Below are 21,480 nucleotides of genomic sequence, written 5' to 3'. Positions count from 1 at the left end.
ATCCTAACAAGAGAAACAAGAAAATTGAATTTCATTTTAATTATTTCCGATGGATAATAAATAATAATGTAAACGCTTATTTAGGACAAACCACGATAAGTACGAGTACACATATAAAAGAAAATTACAAAATAAGTAAATGACAGGTATAACTTCGATGGTGTGTTATGGAATCAGCATCAATATCTACACATTCTTAAAAAAAAAGTAGTTATCGCTACTAGATTTTTACACCGGAGAAACCGATTTTATTTTATCTTATCATAACTCAGATTGGTTTTACCATATTGATATTTTTGTGTAAGTAATTATGCTGACGCGTAAATACTACCTAATCGTTTTAGGTTTTACCCATCCATATTAACATGACCCCGCATGCCGTGCACCGTGCACCATACGTGCGTTGCATATGCCTTGCCACGAATGTGATAGTACATGAGACGGGACAAATGCCACGCAATGATTGTTTCATCCGATTTAAGTAAAATTGTGTCAATCAGGACCTAAATTACGTTTTTCGTAGAATATTCCATGCTGATTCTTCCCGGGCATTTCGTAGAAGTACTTACCTAAACTAATATATTATTATTTTTTGACGTGACTTATTGTAGATTTGCCGCAGATGGCATTAATTACTTGGCCGGACAAATGGGGAGCGCTGAAGGCTCTCACCCGGTACTACGTTTAAGACAACAGGCCTGAGGGTGCCCAGTTGGGCGCGAATCTCGGCTCAGGGCGTCGTCTGAGAGGAAATATATTTGAAAGAATTAATCGACCCAAGTGGGTCGATAGCGATAAGCGCTGATTGAGAGAAGTCGTCGACCACGCCGGCGGGGTTACCTAAACTAATATGGCATCACGAATCTAATGCATCATAATGATATTAAATGAAATATTCCCGGTGGGGAAATATCACAAAAGTCACTTTGTGATCCCTAGTTTGGTTAGGACATTACAGGCTGATCACCTGATTGTCCGAAAATAAGATAATCCGTGCTTCTGAAGGCGCGTTAAGCCGGTGGTCCCGGTTACTACTCACTGATGTAAGTAAGTAGTCGTTACATGATCCATGTCAGGGGCCTTTGGCGGCTCAATAGTAACCCTGACACCAAGGTTCAAGGTTCACAACCCATACGAGAGAAGAAGAAATGAAATATTTGTCACGTAGTTCGGCAATCAGCATAAGATCGCTGTATGATAAAATTCAGTTCGAAATTGATGTTATAAGTCTAAAATTATATTTATTTTATTTTTATTTTTACAGTACATATTGTAGGTACGAGTGAGTATTTTGTGAAACATTTAAAGATTACTCGGTACTATTAAAAGTGATAACGAAACAGGTTTTTTTAAGATTAATTAGTTTGACGAATTTTAAATCTGATTAGTATATATAGATAGTTATATCAAAAATAGGTGTCGTACCTACACGACCGATAAACACATAAAATAATGTGCGACGTCGTTATCGTAGAACGTGTTAGCTGTAGTTTTGATTAGTATACTTTTGGCTTGAATTCCAGTAGCGGTTTGTATGATTGGTTGATTTGACCGCGATACAGCGCGGTTTCTTACACTTACGAATCCCAACAACCACGACAAAAAGTCGATCTATTCTAGAAGATCTAATTTTACTATTTACATTAACATTTATTTTATTCATTTATTTTTATCATTTTAGATTTTAGTAACCCTGACACCAGGGTTGATGAGGTTGGTAATTCACCTCACAACCCACACGATAGAAGAAGATTTACTTTAACATTTTAGAAAAACAAACATCTTGTCTGGAAGAGCTCGTAGGCACTCAAGAGCTCTACTTGTAGAGGAAAATGGACGAAAACCAAGTGACCGTATCATCACGCAAATAGCACCTTACTGTACGTTAGCGAACGATTGCATCACGCCCGGTAAAGTTCGAAAGTACAATTGCCTCAATGTTACAAGAGCAAGAAAGAGAGCACTTTCGCACGGTACCGACGCCGAAAATGCGGACAGAGGCATCCGTGGAGAAGACTCCGTTATATAAATATTAAAAAGAAAAATTTTAACACAAGTTAAAAAAGAAAGAAAGAGGCCGAAACGGACCGATAGCAATCAAAATCTAATAACTACAAATTAAAACTATATCATCTTCCTACCCTTATCCCGTTTTTTTTTTACATGGTCCGCTTACTTAATCTGAAGATTTGACAAATCTAGTTTTTTACAGAAGCGACTGCCTGTCTGACCTGCGAAGGGAAAACGTACACATTAGGTCACATTCCTCCGAAGCGGATCTCTCGGGAAAATGGGTTTCCTCACAAGGTTTTCCTTCACCGCTGAACACACGATAATAATTTATGATCCAAACATGGTTTAGGTCCGTGTTAGGATTCGAACCTGCGACCTCACTCTGAGAATCAAGCGTTCTTCCAACTAGGCTACCACGGCTATTTGCAAATTAAAACAAAAAATAATAGTATATTTTGTAATGTAGTACACAATTACAATTACAATAACATCAATTCATAATCTATTGGTGGTAGTAAATCACAGACAAACATCGACCTCGACTTAATTAAAACTGATATCATAATTATTTGGTATAACAACACAATACAGGTAATAACAAGTGGGTATGTAGGTATATGTAGTGTAGTTTTGGTATAAGTTTACTAAAAAATATCTTCTTCCTCAAATACGTACTGACCCCATATAGCACGACACCCACATTGTCAATGTTGCCAATGTTGGACAATGGACTCCCTTTATCCCTTCAATTTTTCCAAGGCCATGGTAATTTCATCACGCCCTCTGTCTAGTCTTAAGGTACTTAATTCATGATCAGGCGATCTAAAAGCGGCCTCACCTTGTAGGTAATAGTGCTATTTGACAAATGTCAAAGTGCATTAATAAATTGCTGCGATGTGACTTATTTGATCCCCCAGATCACTTGGTAGTAATTTTGACTACAGGTCATTGACATTTCATTCAAGGAATCTGAGGCTATGAAGTCCTGGCCTTTATCAAGTCATATACCAAAAAAGGTGTTCTTTTTATTAAAAAATTCGTCTCCACGTCATCGTGGCGGTCAAGGCTGGCACTCGTTTTCACTTTCCGCTACCAAAACATTTTCTCCGTACTCTCACGCCGCGCTAGATTCAAATCGCAGTAGGACGCTGAGAAATGGAAGCGCGTGCGCCGTGATACTACTGTACAACAAATATTATGATGGCGCTTAAATTGCGCACGAAACTTGCTTGGAACGTTCGCACGGGTTGTTTTTAAGCTAACGCATGTTAATTTTACTTAATTTTACAGTACATACGGAAATGTTATTATAAACTAAGCTACAAATAACTTACTATAGAGGGAACTGCTGTATACTTTTATACCTAAAGCATACATATTACATAGAGACTGATTATTAAGTATACGAAGCGAGTCAAGAATCTCATTAATAATCCTGCTCTGGTTGAGGTGCCTAAGGCTGCTTAGCTTCGAGCACCAGCGCGTCGCATGGTTGCTTATTTATCAGTATATTATCGAATACATATCGGCGACTATGCATTGGAATTACACGAATTAATTGGCAACTAGACATGAGCTGGGATCCCACCCTTATCAACTTCTACGAAGCATTTCGCTTCCTTATACGAACGGTTAAGAATTGGAATTCTGTACCAGTGAATCTGTTTCCCGAAAAATACAAAGATATATAATATATATATATATGACAATAAACGCATAACGCATGAACGCGGGTAGGTGCATATATTATATACCTCTGCCTACCCCTTCTACGATACAGGTGTGATGTTAGGTATAGAAAACTGAAGGGGAAAATCCGCACAATCAAGACCACAAGTAAAATTCATGGAAAATGATAACCCGGAAGAAATAAAAAATAGAGAATCACAGAGAATAATATCAGTAAAAGATGTAATGCCTATCTCAGGTTAAAACGTTCAAAGCTTGTAAGGATAAAAACTCTCCTATTCAAAAGTCACACAAAGTATAGAGAAAAATCTTAAAACTGGCTGAATCCCTATTTTTTTTTTGGTTTAATAACTAATGATATCAATATTATAATAATCATTATACTCTTCTCCCAATGAAGTAAAATCATACATAATAAAAAAACATCTCATTGTAAAACGGGCAAAATAATGTACAACGCCATCTCTTACCCCGAGAGAAAACTACAACGTGTCTAAGAACGCTTCAAAGCTGAACTCTAGCATTGGTAGAGCCAATGTACGCTCTCTTGTACAAGTAGTCTCTGCAAGTGCTGTAGTGATTTTTTTATTTGGCAACTAGATGGCGCTATAGGTAATAAAACTAGCTAGGATAGAGTCAAAATGTTGATGTGCTTACCGGCAGATTGTGTACCCGAGATACCTGATACGTAGGTAGGTTGCAATTTTTAACGGCTTTCTTAAACATTTCAAAGTTCTAATTGATAAACTAGGAACTTTTACAAAACATTATTTAAAACTTTATTGGTGAACTAACACTTACAATTTATAAATAAATAGCTCTAAATCATATTTTTTGGGTAAATATTTTAGGCAGATAGCCAAATATAATATTTTTTTACAGTTTATTTTATTTCACGAATCGTAAATTAAGTTTTCAAAGTGACGGGTTCACATTTCTGTAAATACGCAATCAAGATCAGTCTAAAGGGAAACGTACTTATATTTTTAACTCTGAAACGATAAAAACGGAAAAACGATTGTTTATCTCTGTGCAAGTAGAGCAAAGATGGTTATATAACAGAATGAAATACGTTTTACGCTCTGAAAGATAACATACACGCAACTAAATACAATAACACTTACATGCGAGCTACGAGACGACATAGTAGATACAAAGTGGACAACAAGCCTACCTTATACCTACTTTCTTTAAGGTATATCTTTAAAGTATCAGTTAACGAAATTTTACTTGCTATATTACAAGTATTGAAGGAGTCTACTAATAATTAAGAAAAAAGAAAAGATATAAGAAAAAAGTCGTACAAGGTACGTCGTTAATCCTTTCAAGAAACACATCTCACGTATGGGTAGTGAGATCAATGACAGATCTCATCAACCCTGGTGACAGGGTTATCATTGAGCCGTCAAAGGCCATAACGCTTAACGTGCCTTCCGAAGCACGGATCACCGTACCTACCAAACTAGGATCACAAAGTGATTTATGTGATACATCGGAATTCGAACCCGGCTCCTGCGGATCGTGAGCCAGACGCTCAACCACTGGACCACGAAGGTCGTTAGTGAGAGACGCCTACAGATACACTCATGGCATTTACTTCTGTTATGGTAGGTAGAGCTAGAATCGTCTAAACACAAGTTGCAACCACGATTGTTCACAGATTTATTTTGTATGACGTGTATTACTTCAGTTTTTTTTTTTATCTTAAATATTATTTCCAAAACAAAAGTTTTTATACTTTTACAATCTCCTTCAACACTTTCACTGCCGATGGTATTATTGTTGTCAAGTCGATGTTGTTGCAAGTGCACATATTACATGCGCGTTACGTGTTGAAATGGCCGATGCAAATTGCTGCATTGTGATGCACATTTCTACTTGCTCTTTTAGGATGCATCCGCATAGAAAATTTGCTTTTACTGAAATCACATTATCTGGCTGCTTACCTTCTTGAAATGCATCTAGTTGAATAAGTTTGCTTGTACTTTCTTGGCTTGTTACTATTTTTCTATTGCATTGTTTTCGCAGTTTATTTTACATGGCGACTCTAAATATCCCTTCGGTAGTATTCGGTTTGTTTTCGTGGAGCGCCCCGGTTGGATCACTAATACGTGACTTACACCAATGAGTTTTAAATTATACACGGCAAAACGGCTCATCTGATAGATGGTTGCTCAGTACGTTAGTATTAAGTATGTGCTCAGGTGAAGCGTAGCCACTCAATTCATGTTGCGGGAATATCATCTCGGGAATATAGTCGTAATTTTATGTTATGAAATATTCCATTTTAGAAAACGATCCAATCTCATTCAAAATCCTACTGGGATAATTGTCAAAGTTGTCAGAAGTCGCTTTTAGCAGTTGTAAGTGATTTGTATGCTTTGATGGATAATGAACAATGATTAAATAATGAATACCTGCTGACAATTACAACTCATTCAGACATATTCGATATATTGGACGGGACTAGTGTTGCCAAATAATCGATTATTTCCTAAATAATCTAAATACCTATATGCCTATCGATAGCCGAGATACCATCAATTATATTGCAATAATCGATTAATCGATATACAGTCTATTATCGGGCAACACTAGACGGAGCTTAGCTAACTTCTCCAGCATTCGTAATAAGTTGCATCAAACATTATTTATATTTCCATCCCTAACTATGCATGGAATAGATTGTACCTTACCTAAGCACCTACCCTTGGGTAGGACTAAAATCCTGATATCGCAGTAGTACCTACTATATTTTGAATTTTGTACAGACTCAGGCCACTGCGTGTGTAAAGATCTATTGTGGCCGAGAATGTTTTATTTACCTTCAAAACGGGGTCAGTAGCAAACAATTCATGTTGTAAACGTTATGTCACTGTCACCGAAATGCATGTGGTGTTCCAAATAAGAGATGTAACCATTACGGAAGATCGACACCAGTACCGACTGTTCCGCCAGGCTTATCGTCAACGCTGCATCTATTGTGACCGTCGCCGGTATTACTTTCATATAGAATAATCTTTTTATCTATTAAGTCAGAAGAGCCACCGTAGAAACAAGTATCTGTAGCAAAAGTATTTTCTTGTTCGTCAGTGTTTGTGGGTTAAACTTAAATGCCGTAACCTCCCGTTGGCACCTATAATACATTTTGATAAAATTATGTTTCACTTTTGTAAACCTCTCGTAAATTATAGATAACAAAGAAAATAGTAAATATATAATACAATACAAAAACTCTTTATTGCACTTAAAACATATTAAAAATACATTATTATAATTAGATAGGTAGAACAACGAGCGGCCTTATTGCTAAGATAGCCTTCTGTGTTTGTATTTGAACTCGTATGAAATGGTTTTTATACACTAGTCGAATGTTTTGTGTTATTTTAAGTAAGTAGTTCTATATCAACAGTAGTAATTTAATAAAATACTCTACCAAGTGTAGATTATGAAGTCCGACAAAACTTTATGTCTTAGTTAATTTAATCTCACTGTTAGTAACCAATTTTTAAGGGTAAGTAACTAACTGTCAAGCACTTTAAAAATACCACACAAGTTTCAACATAAAAATATCCAGGGCGCCACTAAAAAGCAACAACAATAGCGCCATTAGCGGATGTCATCGTGCGTGCGAAACAAAAGGACGGGAAGAGATATAACTGTGGACTTGGCTGCCCGGCTTGAATACTACCTCGAACTACGGCCCGACTACCTGCTTCCTCAGTCAGTACTATCACAAACCCCATACAAGATGGTCGGGATCGTCATACTCCTATCCTGTGTCATACTAGCTTCGGGAGAACATTCCGGCGCGTACTCGTCTCCTCAATACGCGAAGAAAATGTACCCAAAAGGATTTGACACCAACGCCCTGCTGCCTCGAGAGAAACCTCCCGTAGTCTTCAAGAGGCATACGGATTCCATCGACAGGTTTGACAGCGAGCATAATGAGACGTCATACGGGAGGTCTTCCTTCCTGGACTCTGCTGGCAACTTCCTCAGCGGCTCCGGCGGCCAGTTAGTATCGACCCTGGCTAAGGACTTCATTGCAAGGTCCACAGGGAGCAGCCAGGTTGGTTTTGACTGCATATCGCAGGTTCGTATCGCACACTGTACAAATTGCACGCATTCTTCTTGCATGAGTAAGTTGTTTCCGAATATCTATTAGTAAGGGTATGAAATGAGTCATGAAGGTATGACGTCATAATCTGACCCTTTTAAGTCTCCTTTTGTTGAAAGTCCGACTAGACAGACGATTACCTTAGATTAGATAAACACAGTGATGTAATTCATTTATAACAGACAAGTAAGTTCTCGTTAAATATAGTTATATAAGATATTTTTTTTATTATTACATTTTCATGACATCGATTATTATAATTGAAGATTGATTTGATTGATCGATTGTTATATGTGCCGAAATTTGCCCGAAATAAAGGTGATAAAATTGTGATATATTTTCAGAACTGTATGTTTGTTAGTTCGATTTAACGACACAGGCCTCCACGGGCCTTTCAGCTTACATTCGACTTCGTTTTTAATGAAAGACTTGAACAGAAGACGTCGTTAATCAACATGAAACATTTAATGTTTTTCATTCGTCATTAATCATGTCATTATACATAATATAACCCCATGACTGTATTACCAAATTGAGCTAGTCAGAAGTAGGTCGCTTGAAGAAATAAGTACCCACGCCTCATCGATGTTTTTGTTATAAAAAAGCACTTATTATTATATTTTTCTAGGTATTAAGCTTAAACTTGACTAACTTGGTGATCCTGATCGTGCTGAAGGCGTTGATCCTAGCTGCGGGGTTCTTCGGCGCTGGCGCATGGAAGGGGGGACACCATTACGCGAGAAGCCTTGACGGTAAGTAAATATACAGGTGTAAGTGGGCCATACCTTAATACCTCATACATGTCGAGCATTTTCAGGAATATTTTTTTTCAATCTTCAAAAATACACATTTCAAAAATAGAATACCTGTAAAAATACCTTGGTATTTTTGGTAGAATTTCCACTGGAGTGTTTACCTGAAAAGGCTCGATAAAGTTCAAGTAAAAACACTAATCACTCTACAAATAAAAAATAAACCAGGAATGAACGTGGGTGTAACTATTTGACAGCCAAGCAAAGTTCAGTCGAATTGTTTGCATTCAATTTTGCTTGGCTGTCAAATACTTAAACCCATGTTCATCCCTGGTTTATTTTTTATTTTTAAGGTGGTTATAGAAAAAGACGAGTAAAATATGTCAAACGAGTCATTTACGCGACTATCTTATTTATAATGAGGGATATGTGCTCCAAATTCTCTCTTGAGGGTACTAAATCACGATTACCTACGTCTTAATACCTAAGTAAGGCCAACCAGACGAGATAAATAATGTAAACAAAATTTCAGGGGTTCAAAACATTTTTATTTGAATACCTTAACTTTTATTATCATAAAGTTCGATTATTAATCATTCGCATTACATCTTTACTATATCTACGCTCATAATTAAAGCACATAATAACGGGTTCTTACCGCGTTTAAATGGGGATATGAGACTCCCGATATTTCGACACTGTTGCAAGTGCCATGATCACGGGATGACTGATGAGATTGGAGTGGAGTAGGTAGATCCATAAAGTTCTACGGGCAGACATATCTGTCTACCCTCTTTCTTTGCCGCTTGTTTATATTTTTGATATCGGAATGTTCGGAACCATCTGAACTCGCACCAAACTCACTACGACAAACCGCACTCACTGTGTCCTCACGTTTTTTCACCACATTAGGCCGTTTCAAGCTTTTTACAACACCTACTACTGGATTACAACACCTACTACTGGATTGTCGAAATATCGGGAGTCTCATATCCCCATTTAAACGCGGTAAGAACCCGTTATTATGTGCTTTAATTATGAAAATAACCGCGTAAACTTAAAACAATGTATCTTCGCTCATACTGTATTTCCTCAATAACAAATCTAGAATCCGTAGTTTTATCATCAGCTTTATGAAACACGACATATTTTATTTTCAAGGTAATAAATGTTATGTTCACACCTGATGTTGTTATCACCTGATTGTCCGATTGTGAGATGATTCCGTGCTTTGGAGGGCACGTTAAGCCGTTGATCCCGGCTATTAGGCGTAAAAGCACCTCCACCAACCCGCAGTGGAGCAGCGTGGTGGAGTATGCTCCATACCCCCTCCGGTTTATTGAGCGAAGGCTTATGCCCAGCAGTGGGACGCACCTATATAGGCTGTTTATTTTATGTTATGTTAACGTTATGTTGTCTTTATAAATAAACAACATCAATAACTTTAATCATCCCCCTAAGTCCATCTATTTATATCTACTTAGTCCCTTACATCTTCGTAGTTATTTTTTGTCCCTATAAACGTCCAGGAAGCACAAACATACTGGCCACTAATAGCACAATGATGCATCTGCCATTACTGTGAACGGGGTGTACCCTTTGAGTATATTATAGCACATGGACTGACCATCGCCTCTAATCCAATATTATCCTGATGCATTGTCCGTGTCGCGGCGACTTACGTCCTAATCCCATTGGCACAGGATTATCTACCAGGCCCATATCACCCGTTGACCATTGGCCTTTATGCCTTAAATAAGGAATGATGGCACCTTTTAGCGTCGTGTGATTACCACGACAGTCTTCTGTTTTCAAAGTACTTCGATATTGGCTTAAACAGATTTGTGTGGCACAAAATCTTCGGAATTTGAATGCTTAGTTTTGCAGAAGATGTTTACTATCTATTTATTTGTACTCTCTTGAGTTTGTTGTTTTTATTACGTGTTTGGATTGTAAGTTATGTGTTATTCCGTGTTTGGATTTATATTTGTTACTGTGGTGTCCCTATAATAAACGTTTCTTTCTGAAAGTAGAAGCGACGTTTTAACAGGTTGACGCTAATTTTCAAATTTGTTCATCTTTCTTGATGTCAACCACTTATTGTACTGTAAAGGAGCCATAATTCAATACTTGATCACAGGTTTTTGAGATTTTTGGCAATTTTACTCTTCAGCCATAACACCTTACGAAATAATGCAGAATTAAAAAAACATAAAATAGTAATTAATAACTTTGATAAGTAGGAAGGAATTTACGTCGAATTTTAAATGAATTTGATACTAAGAATAATTTCGAAATATAGATTTATCTACCCCATCAAAAGTAAAAATGCATTATGAGTCATGTCAGGGGCCTTTGGCGGCTCAATAATAACCCTGACACCAGGGTTGATGAGGTTAGTAATCCACCTCACAACCCACACGATAGAAGGAGGAGTAAAAAGTCTAATGAAATAATGAATTACTTTTAGACAACAAAAACGCGACGTACATAACGGAAGACGAAATTCTGCTATACCTGAGCTACCTGTCAGGCCAGCAGAGCAAGGACTACGGGTGTCTGTATCGGTTGTCATGCCAACGACCGCAGCAAGCTGCTCTTTACTCCTCGGGAGCTGATCTGCTGCTGCAAGGAGCTAAACTCATGCAAAGGTGGGTCTGCATTACATTATTTATCTAGTTCTAATAACAAGTCTGTTTGTACCTACTCTCTACTAATTACCTTTGCCAAACGTTCGATTCTCGGTTGTTATTTTATGAAACAAACATTGCAATAGGTATAAAATGCCTGATGGTGGGACCACGGGTAAAACATGGAATGATGGCTTAATCTTAGAATAGTACACATACATACATATAAATAATAAACTCACGCCCGTAATCCCAAATGGGGTGGGCAGAGCCACAAGTAATCAAAGATAACTTCCTAAGATGGATATGATGAACCTTATGGTGATAAGGGATCAGCCTATCGCCCATAACATTAGTCCATCATGTTAGAGGACGCAATCCCTATGTCGGTTTTTACGACATGCCCGGGAAGACAAGCAGCTGAACGTGTTCTATGTTTTTTATTTGCTCCCAGAACAGCATAGAAGCAAGAATAGTAAACCTGCGTAAATTTTTAAATAAACAGTTTAAATATAAATATTAGTATTTATCTTTTTCATGTGAGTTAATAAAATTAAAAAAAAAGATTAACGTATTAGATACTTACGTGATTATAGACAGTTACTATGTTGTAAATGCTTATCACGTGCTAATTAAGTAAAAAAGTAAATTATTTTAATTTAATTAATTATAATTATGAATGCAAGGAATAAAATTACGCTTCGATACCAAGATGTCGCTGCAAGTACTTAGACAGTAGCGGTACAGCCCAATACTTTGTATCTGTCTATCTTACCCATAGTTTTATGAACAGATCTACCTTATCCGTCCTGTGGCCTCATAATCTTTATGCAGCATAATTTTCAATCAAACAATACAAAGTTATCATCACCAGCCCATTAACGTCCCCACTGCTGGGACACAGGCCTACCCTATGGATGGATAGGGAGATCGGGCCTAAACCACCACGCTGGCCCAGTGCGGATTGGTGGTTATTAACGACTGCTAATGCAGCCGGGACCAACGGCTTAACGTGCCTTCCGAAGCACAGAGGAGCTCGAGATGAAAACTTTATTTAGTGGTCACCCATCCTATGACCGGCCTTTGCTAAAGTTGCTTAACTTCAACAATCACAGACCGAGCGCGTTTACCGCTGCGCCACCGAGCTCCACAAAGTTATATGCTTCAATAATCAATTTCAGCAACAGCATCGAGCTTCACGAATACGAAGACATTGCGAAGGGCATCCGCGAAGCAGCCGCATGGGGCGAAGATGGACAACTTTGCGACAAACGCTACACATGCGGGGATAATTAGCTCTATCTCATCAATAAATAAGGCTGATAAGGCGCACTTTGAGTCCATGTTCTTATAAACTCGTCTAATGCTTTTTTTGTTGTAAGTACCTACGTATTTCCGTACCTTTAAGAATTGGGTAGTTTCCTAGATCAAAGATAAATTATGAAATTCTGATTACTAAATAAATAGAGACCAAAAGATGACAAAAAACTTTTTCTTTTTTCTATCTTAATATATTTATGAATTCTAATAAAGGAAAATGTTATAATATGTGCGACATTTTGTCATGGTTTTCTATGACATCACAGGTTCATGCAAATTCCGTAGTAATTTCGTATTTTGACATTTAGTAAAAAATAACTGATTTGACTTGTTGGAAACTACCCTATTTTCAAGTACTATGAGAGTGCGCACTTCGGGCGCGATTTAGTCGTCGTAGACAAGTATTTATATACGTATAAGTATGATGTAATTTCGGACGAAAACATGTCTAAAGTGCGGCTTGCCTAGTTAGTACTAACTAGGGTCCTTTTAGAAGTCTATGGTGCAGTAAGGTCGCTATGGAGTTGGTTTGTTTATTGACGTCATCTTCAATTAATTACTCCCTTAAGTTATTACAATTATAATTTCTAGCGTTTTTATTTTGTTATTTTGCCGATTTATGAAACTAGACATTAAACATTACCCAATCAAGGTACAATTCGAGTTTAGAAATTGATTCGTATCTATCTGAAATGTTGTAATGGGACAGTAATGCATTTAAAGTAAGCACAATTTAAGTATCGTCTAGAAAATGTAAATAGGTTTTAAAGTCATAAACATAAGTTGTGAGATGTAATAAAATTTATTGTCTAATATTTACACAAATTGTATAAACATGCACCTGTTTTCTTTATATCCACCAACTTCAATATTGTACAAGTCATGTAATATCACTTCGACAAGGATATAATGAGCATTAAAATTCTACTAAAGTCATGATAATTATTATCCTTCGACCAATATTAAAATGATTTAAGTCGAAGATATTCTCCACAAAAACATAGAATAATAAATAAAATAATAAAGTACTACGCAAAAGGTACTTTTACTATATTTAAATTATGTATGTTATTTTAAAGAATACTGAAAGGTAAAGCCGATATTACCTTTTGCATTAAAATATAGAGTCAGATAATATGTTTAGCGGGAAGTGGGTGTCTTTACTGTACACCTCTGTTCCTGAAGGGGTCCTTCGGGGATACAATGATGCTATGTTGTTGTTGTCACATGATATTGTTTTACAACTGTACAATGCCCAAATAAAAACCAAAGAAAACCTCCGTTTAACCCCGTTTACAAAAGTTGAATCAAACTGAATATGTTGTTGCGGTAGGTTGAATAGTGAGTATTTTACCATAAGAAGAATCTGCTATGAAAATAACGCTGAACACATGATTGTATCAGCAATATAGTAAATAAACGATAGACAGATATTTAGGCCTTCAATTGTACCCCACATATCTATAAATCACATACAATTAACGTTACTTAGGCCGTCAGCCATGCACTTCACAGCATTCTTGACATCCTATTTTGCTAATTTAAAAGCATCCGTCACACACGTCGTCGTCAGCTTTTACATTGATGTACCATATACAGAGTGACGAAATTATTTCATGTGAAATATTATTATTGCCCTGATAGTTAATATTTTATCTTTTAAGAACGTCATGTATAGATGCGATATACTTACACGCAGTACCATTCGCAAGGACAGTAAGAGTGGTGGCGAGATTTGTACGAAAATCGTATAGAATACTCGTATGAAGTTAACTTATATGTCAGTATTCATTTTGGGTTGGAAATATGCGCCTGCCACATTTCAGCGAGCTATCGATAGCTTAATTTAGTGTTTGCTAGACGAACGCTACTTCGTTTACATTGATGAGATCTTAGTACTCATTTGAATGCAGACAATAAGATTTCAGAAGTTTAGAGTTCACGTTCTTAAGACTTAAGTGAGTTCAGTATATCGGTGTATTTATGCTGCAAGCACGTGTGGTGTCCGTTCAGACGGGTTGTTGGCGCGAGCAGCCCGGTACTCCGCGTACGACACGAAGCCATCTCCATCAGTGTCGTCTGACTCCAAGGTTCGATCCACTATCGCTGGAACAATTATTTTTTAATATTATAAACCCGGTATCAAAGCCCATGATTGCCCTGTTCGGAATCGAACTTGCATCGTAAGGTTCGGACTCTAAACCACTGAATTCATCTATTAGATAATTTATATCGCGCGGTTTTCAGGAATTGTGGCAATAGAGTCATATCTATTACATGTGACTTAAACATAGCTATTACATGTGACTTAAACATAGCTGAGGAGAGGCTGAGGTGTATAGGGAGGTGTAATACAATAGTAGTAATAGGCAGAGGTCTACCACTTCGAAGATACAGGCGTGTTGCTGTGTTATGATGTTTTGTAATATACCCCGCGTGAATGGAATGCCGGCACATGATACTTTTCATACGTTTTAATAAACTAATAACGGCCTCTGTGGTCCACTGGTTGCACGTTGGGCTCACGATCCGGAGGTCCCGGGTTCGAATCCCGGTGGGGAAATATCACAAAAATCACTTTTTAATCCCTAGTTTGGTTAGGACATTACAGGCTGATCACCTTATTGTGCGAAAGTAAGATGATCCGTGCTTCGGAAGGCACGTTAAGCCGTTGGTCCCGGTTACTACTTACTGATGTAAGTAAGTAGTGGTTACATAAGTCATGTCAGAGGCCTTTGGCGGCTCAATAGTAAACCTGACACCAGGGCTGATGATGTTGGTAATCCACCTCACAACCTACACGAGAGAAGAAGTATGCAGAGGTCTACCACTTCGAAGATACAGGCGTGTTGCTGTGTTATGATGTTTTGTAATATACCCCGCGCGAATGGGATGCCACATGATACTTTGTATACATTTTAACAAACTAATTTTATACATTTTGGAAACTTACCGATGTAAGCATCAAGATCGTTAGATTCAGGCTCTATCGAAGTATCCGCATCGGGATCAGCCTCTTCGTGTTCTATTGTATGATATACAGCCTGCAGTAAAATAAGTATTTTTTTTAAATTGTATTATTAGCAGACTCAACTATCGTATTTTTGTGGTAATCAAACACCTTATTAGGTATTTGAAAATATAATAGTTGAATCAATTATAAAGAACTCATTTAAAAAGTTTCGTATTACACAGTATTTTACTTAATTAGAAAAACACTATTGAATTCGCCTTGAATACTATAAAATATAAAAAAACTCTATTGCAATTTATATTATACACAATATAATTACATAAACTGCCTATATACGTCCCACTGCTGGGCACAGGCCTCCCCTCAATCAACCGGAGGGGGTATGGAGCATACTCCACCACGCTGCTCCACTGCGGGTTGGTGGAGGTGTTTTTACGGCTAATAGCCGGGACCAACGGCTTAACGTGCCCTCCGAAGCACGGAATCATCTTACTTTTTCGGACAATCAGGTGATTCAAGCCTGAAAAGTCCTTACCAAACAAAGGACAGTCTCACAAAGTGATTTCGACAATGTCCCCATCGGGAATTGAACCCGGACCTCCAGATTGTGAGCCTAACGCTCTAACCGCTAGACCACGGAGGCTGTCCAATATAATTAACAAGTAATAAACTAAGCAAACCGCCTTCTTCATAATCTGCATACTTAATTACGTAAAGCTTAAATAACAGCCTCCGTGGTCTAGTGGTTAGAGAGTTGGGTTCACGATCTTAGGCCTGAAATCACTTTGTGAGACTGTCCTTTGTTTGGTAGGTACATTGCAGGCTTGATTCACCTGATTGTCCGAAAAAGTAAGATGATTCCGTGCTTCGAAGGGGGTGTTAAGCCGTTGATCCCGGCTACTAACCGTAAAACACCTCCATCAACCCGCAGTGGAGCAGCGTGGTGGATTATGCCCTACACCCCTCCTACCCGGTTGATTGAGTCCCTTGCCCAGCAGTTGGACCTACCTATATAGGCGGCTTATGGTATGTTTAAACAATATTACCTTAAGCAGTTCTAGTCCATCAAGCTTGGAGTTCTTGTCGAAGTCATGGGCGGAGAAGTAGTGGAACTCCAGCTCCTCAGGAGACATCTTCGCCAGCATCTCTGCTGTCAGTACTGACGAGTCTTCTTCTATGTGTCTGTTGGATTGAGTAGACCAATGGAGAGTAACTGTCATTACTATTCAGCGGCAGAGGACAGGAGTCCAAGTACGGCTTTGAAATAGACTACTCTGGGCGCCATCCCACTCGCGTGTGACAGAGTACTGCGGGGCAGAAGGCAAGAGAGAAACCACTCGTCTATTTTTCCCTAAAAAGTACCATGGAGAATGCCAAACCGACAAGAGCGTCGGCTCTTAAATTAGTGATGATGACCAATGGGGATCCCCTATTGGAATATAGTCGCAAGCTTATGTTATGTTACCAATGCCTAGATGGCGCGTTTAATAATTTACAAAGTCGCAACTTAGGAACTTACTGGGTGATAATTATGAATCGGACTTCCGATATTCATCTTTATCTTGTGGTAGATACGACTTTTTACACTAATTCAGAGTTGAACTTGGATTGAAACCAAGTACTTAAATTCGATCTGCTATAGGAAGCTGACGGAAAGGAACTGTGACTAAACTATATTCCGGCAAGTAGTTACTGCCACTTACGGTGAATCCACAATAAATCACGTCAAAAAAATAACTACAACGGCGATGTAGTTTCAAGTAAGTGTCAAATTGTTTATGTAATCAGAACTCACTTCCTATCATGTAGTAGCTGAGTATCTCCAGTGAGCGACTCCGAGTGTCGAGGCTTGTAGTGGTGGTGTTTCTGCTCCACCGGGGTCTGCCCGTGGGGGTGGTGAGGCCCTCGTCGCAGCCCCCACACCACACAATTGGTCAGCAGAAGGAGACATGCTGGAAATACGATTAAATCAAATACTTATTATCGATGACAATAGTCTTATCATATCTAGCCTATTCGATCCCACTGCTGGGCAAAGGCCTTCCCTTAATTTTTCCACTCCTCTCGGCTTTGTGCGATCTCCAGCCAATCCCTCCGATAAGCATTAAGGTCATCATACCATCTTTTACGCGGTCTGCCTCGTGGCTATACCCGCCTTGTGGTATCCAGTGACTAACGACTCGCAGCCATCGCTCCGGATGCATCCAGCAAACGTGTCCAGCCCAAACCCACTTCAGTTTGGCGGCGGATGAAAATAGTATTTTATAATTATTGTAACTACGCTTATTTCCAGAATTTTCCTTATTCTTAGAAATATCGTTATTGAAATCGACTAATAGTTTAATTTATTTTATTGCATGGTATTTTATTTTATTTTATTTTATTGTATTGAAATGTAATTTGTAATGCTATGGGACTAGTACCTGAAATAAACGATAAATAAATAAATAGATTATATTTGCTGCTAACATAATAATTGTTATTACTATTAAGTAATAACTTTAATCTATATGTGTAACTAGACACAAATAGGTACCATGGCGCGTAACTTTGGTGTGACTTTATTACTGTACAAAAATGATACAAAACCATAGAATATGTAAATATTTCAATAATAAAAATAATAAGAGATAAATCAAGTTAATTCTATGTTTCTGTATTGGTTCACCATAAAAATAAACCTGCAGACGGACCGAATAAAAACGGAAGCAAAGCCGACAAGAACCTGGCGGAAATATTTATCATTAACCTAATATTCATTTGCACTGACTTCTTTTTTCACAAATACTACCGACGGCTGTCTGAGAGAGTAAAAAGTGAAAGATTAAAAACCAGTGACATAAATTACGACGAGACTAAAGTATCATAACTTTGAAACCTCCAAAGTATTTATATTTGTCTCGTAACTACACGGATCTGCCCCATACCAAATCAGAGTTTTGATATTGTATTTATTCTTCTGATTTCAACATCTAAGCCAGCGCACGCGCCATCAATTTGTCCGACAATTGACAAATAACAAAACAATCAGAGCGGGACAGTACCTGTCTATAATTTGAAGGGCTTTGTTGTAACATAAAGGGTAGTTTGGGGGCCTTAGAGAGGCAGCTGGGGCCTCATGGGGTCTAGTCCCCTAGAACCGGGCCCCCACTGAGACGCAATATTCACACCTCATTTGACAAGTGCCCTGCCCTCACATTTGTGAATGCCGTCAAATTAAATGTTTGGCTGTAAATTGCAATCGTAATTAGCTGCCTTGCATAGTATGCAGGTTCATTTATGAATTGCCTTCTGGTTTTGATAGCGTTGATTTGTTATCAACCTTTTTTTAAATACCTCTGTTTTTGATAGTAATTTTAAGACGGAATCGTTCGACCTTTTTTAAGATCGAATTGTACGATCGTACGTCCTTGTTTTCAGTCACTGTACGGTACGGAAAAGTGGATGCAAGTAAATTGTTAACCGACGCGACGAGTGACTCTACATACAATCACATTCTGGACAATCCATACAAAATCTCATACTTATCATGTGCCGGCTCGCTCCTTAGCAGCGTACGGCCATTTAAGACTAATGTAAGACCCAGAGGGGGTGAAAGCGGCGCCCGATACGAATTGGTGCGGGGCGAAGAGTTACCGATGTATACGTACTTAGTATTATTTATTTTAATAGGTACTAATAGTCGTTACTACTGATGTGTGTAATTGTTCATTGTTGGATGGTACGTTTTAAACCATACACGAATTGTCGAAAGTGAAAGTAACTTATCATAAAAACAAAAAAAAACAATAACAAAAAATATTTAATCACCAAAATCTCAAAATAAAACAGGTGTCGTAATACCAGCTTGCAAAAAATCTATTACAATGGAAGTTTCAATATATCGAATGCATAATTTATTTATTCAGAGCCCCCTTGGCGAACAGTTGGTGGAAGAAAGACGAGCTGGTCTATAATCGGACCCTCTTTATTACAGAGCAACCCGTAATGGAGGACAAATTATGGATGTAGTGACAAGTGCGCCGTCCATATGTCGGGGTGTCCGCTACAAGCGATGCTGGGTGGGGACATACTGCTCTGTACACTGGCGAACAATTATCAACCTAGCCAAGTTGCAAATATTCCTATTTCTACACTCGCCAATATAATGCCGTCCGAATTTAAACATAACATCTTGCTTAAGCACGATAAGTTACTGCAAGGCATCTCGATTTAGGTCACACCCCGTACACTTCATACAAAACACCTCGTTTTACACACACTCTACCCATTTACGTTATTTTACACGCGCATCTGTATGTGTGACGTCTGACGCCATACGATTGCAGACTAAATTAAGACCGAGGGGGTGAGGTAAACCTAACTCAGCCGCTGCTGGTGGGGAGCGGAGAGTTGCCTTTCTATACATATTATTTTTCCTTATTATATGTTTAGGTAATCGACACAAGGTCTCGTGTGGGTTATGAGATCAATGAACGACGTCACCACAGTGGTGTCAGGGTTACTATTGAACCGCCAAAGGCCCCTGACAAAGCCGGCTGAAATAACGAAATACTGAGACTGTTGAGATACAGTCTGGACAAAAAAATATATGATGATACCATCGTTTTTAAGTCTGTCTTTGGCAAAAGTATTAACCCAATTCAATTAACCGATTTAAAGATAGTAAACACATTGATAACTTCGTCACTTAGAGTCCACGCCACGAAAGGAGTCGTGCTGACTGTGGTCGCAGTATCTGCATAGAAATGATTATGACTTGTCACTCAGTTCCATTGAAATTTCGCGGGACTTCTTCCATGACGCGAACTGTACAAACAAAACCTCGACTAGTGAAAATCTCAGCAAGATAAAATAGCTAATCGTCAAAGTCCGTGTGTACAAAACGTGAATTAAAAGTACAGCCGCGTAAGGGCAGTACTCCTAGGGTACGACTCGAGTCCCGGCCCACCGTATTATCACCCTAACACCCTAATCCCCCATGATTACAATAGATCTTACGCCACGGGTCAAAAAATCCTTTATTCCACAATGCGCTTTGGTTACACTTTGGCTTTTAAAAAGAGATTGATGGTTTTAAGATAGCTTTGAATGAGTGAAGACAATTATGAGGCCGGATTTAGTTGTTAAAGGAGAAAGTGTGTAGAAAGATAGGTAGGTTATTATTAAATGGATTCTGGGCTATAAAAAACATAATCTTCATTTGTAAAATTATTCAAATTCTAGAACAGATACCTGATTCGCTTTATAGAGAGACGAATATTATTTAGGGAACATTTCTCATAGCAACGATACATTGAGTCCTTACCATAAGCAACTTCCTTACCTCATGAGAGATTTTTAAACATTTGATTATTTGGTAATAGTTATTCATAATTATGTTAGTATTGGTAACAGTAAACGCGGTCAGGTAACTGAAGTAACCTGCTTCAAGTAACAATTAAAACAAGAAAGCTAATACAGAAAACGTTATCAAAATTAAGGTAATCTACAGATACTAACCTTCCAGTTTCATCGTTATAACATCACTTGCCTTCTAGCAATTTGAACTTTCGCTATTTTTTAAAGATAAGCTTCACATTTATAGAAAGAATTATGTTTTAATTACAAAATATTTTCTTGTTATTCCGCATCTGTCAATCGAGGAATGTCACTAGAAATCAATTTAACAGCGCACGCGCCAAACGCGCTAACAAATATCAACCTTATGTCAATGGTTTATGATCTGTTGTGGGTAAGGCAGTGAAATTACTTCGGCGCATGTCAGCTTTTGCGTAATTGCGCCACTCTTCAATAGATGGCACTGGCTGTCGAAAGAGGTCTACAATGCTTTTATGACTCTCGGCTATGTCCTCGGCCCATGATTTCAGATTATAATTATTGGTTTTTAATATAAGTAATCGAAATTCGTTGTACATAATATTGATAATTTAATTGTAACAAGGTGCTAATGAATTGATATGGTAGTGTAATTTTTTTGTT

At 38.0% G+C, this 21,480-nt stretch overlaps 2 protein-coding genes across 3 annotated transcripts; one reads left to right on the top strand and one right to left on the bottom strand.

The window, feature by feature from the left end:
* The first annotated feature begins 1,216 nt into the window (after window positions 1-1,216).
* Window positions 1,217-13,306, top strand: LOC126373051 (uncharacterized). Of its 2 annotated transcripts, none has more exons than XM_050019008.1 (4): window positions 1,217-7,774; window positions 8,451-8,574; window positions 11,045-11,225; window positions 12,386-13,306. In XM_050019008.1, the coding sequence occupies exons 1-4, from the start codon at window positions 7,319-7,321 to the stop codon at window positions 12,498-12,500; spliced, it is 876 nt and encodes a 291-aa protein (XP_049874965.1). In that variant the 5' UTR covers window positions 1,217-7,318; the 3' UTR covers window positions 12,501-13,306. The 2 variants fall into 2 exon arrangements, with proteins under 2 accessions (XP_049874965.1, XP_049874964.1); XM_050019007.1 differs by having other exon boundaries at window positions 1,217-7,798.
* A 350-nt stretch (window positions 13,307-13,656) lies between these two features.
* On the bottom strand, window positions 13,657-21,094 carry LOC126373267 (multiple coagulation factor deficiency protein 2 homolog). Its single transcript, XM_050019318.1, has 5 exons — window positions 21,001-21,094; window positions 17,294-17,450; window positions 16,545-16,680; window positions 15,478-15,568; window positions 13,657-14,630 (listed from the first exon to the last, which is right to left on the bottom strand). Exons 1-5 carry the CDS (start codon window positions 21,011-21,013, stop codon window positions 14,506-14,508), a joined length of 522 nt encoding a protein of 173 aa, XP_049875275.1. The 5' UTR covers window positions 21,014-21,094; the 3' UTR covers window positions 13,657-14,505.
* Window positions 21,095-21,480: the final 386 nt, after the last annotated feature.

The sequence above is a fragment of the Pectinophora gossypiella genome, chromosome 15 (genome assembly GCF_024362695.1).
Source record: "Pectinophora gossypiella chromosome 15, ilPecGoss1.1, whole genome shotgun sequence".
In the NCBI taxonomy this organism is placed as follows: Eukaryota; Metazoa; Arthropoda; class Insecta; order Lepidoptera; family Gelechiidae; genus Pectinophora; species Pectinophora gossypiella.
This window is presented reverse-complemented; position numbering and strand designations above follow the sequence as displayed.

Bases quoted from the DNA above. Each gene is read 5' to 3' on its own strand.
- LOC126373051 (XM_050019007.1), top strand. From the start codon at position 7,319: ATGTCATCGTGCGTGCGAAACAAAAGGACGGGAAGAGATATAACTGTG. The intron at 7,799-8,450 runs GTTCGTATCGCA...ATATTTTTCTAG, and splicing joins GTTTTGACTGCATATCGCAG to GTATTAAGCTTAAACTTGAC. The intron at 11,226-12,385 runs GTGGGTCTGCAT...AATCAATTTCAG, and splicing joins GGAGCTAAACTCATGCAAAG to CAACAGCATCGAGCTTCACG.
- LOC126373267 (XM_050019318.1), bottom strand. The intron at 16,681-17,293 runs GTGAGTTCTGAT...TCAATCCAACAG, and splicing joins CAGCTACTACATGATAGGAA to ACACATAGAAGAAGACTCGT. The intron at 15,569-16,544 runs GTAATATTGTTT...ATTTTACTGCAG, and splicing joins ATGGACTAGAACTGCTTAAG to GCTGTATATCATACAATAGA.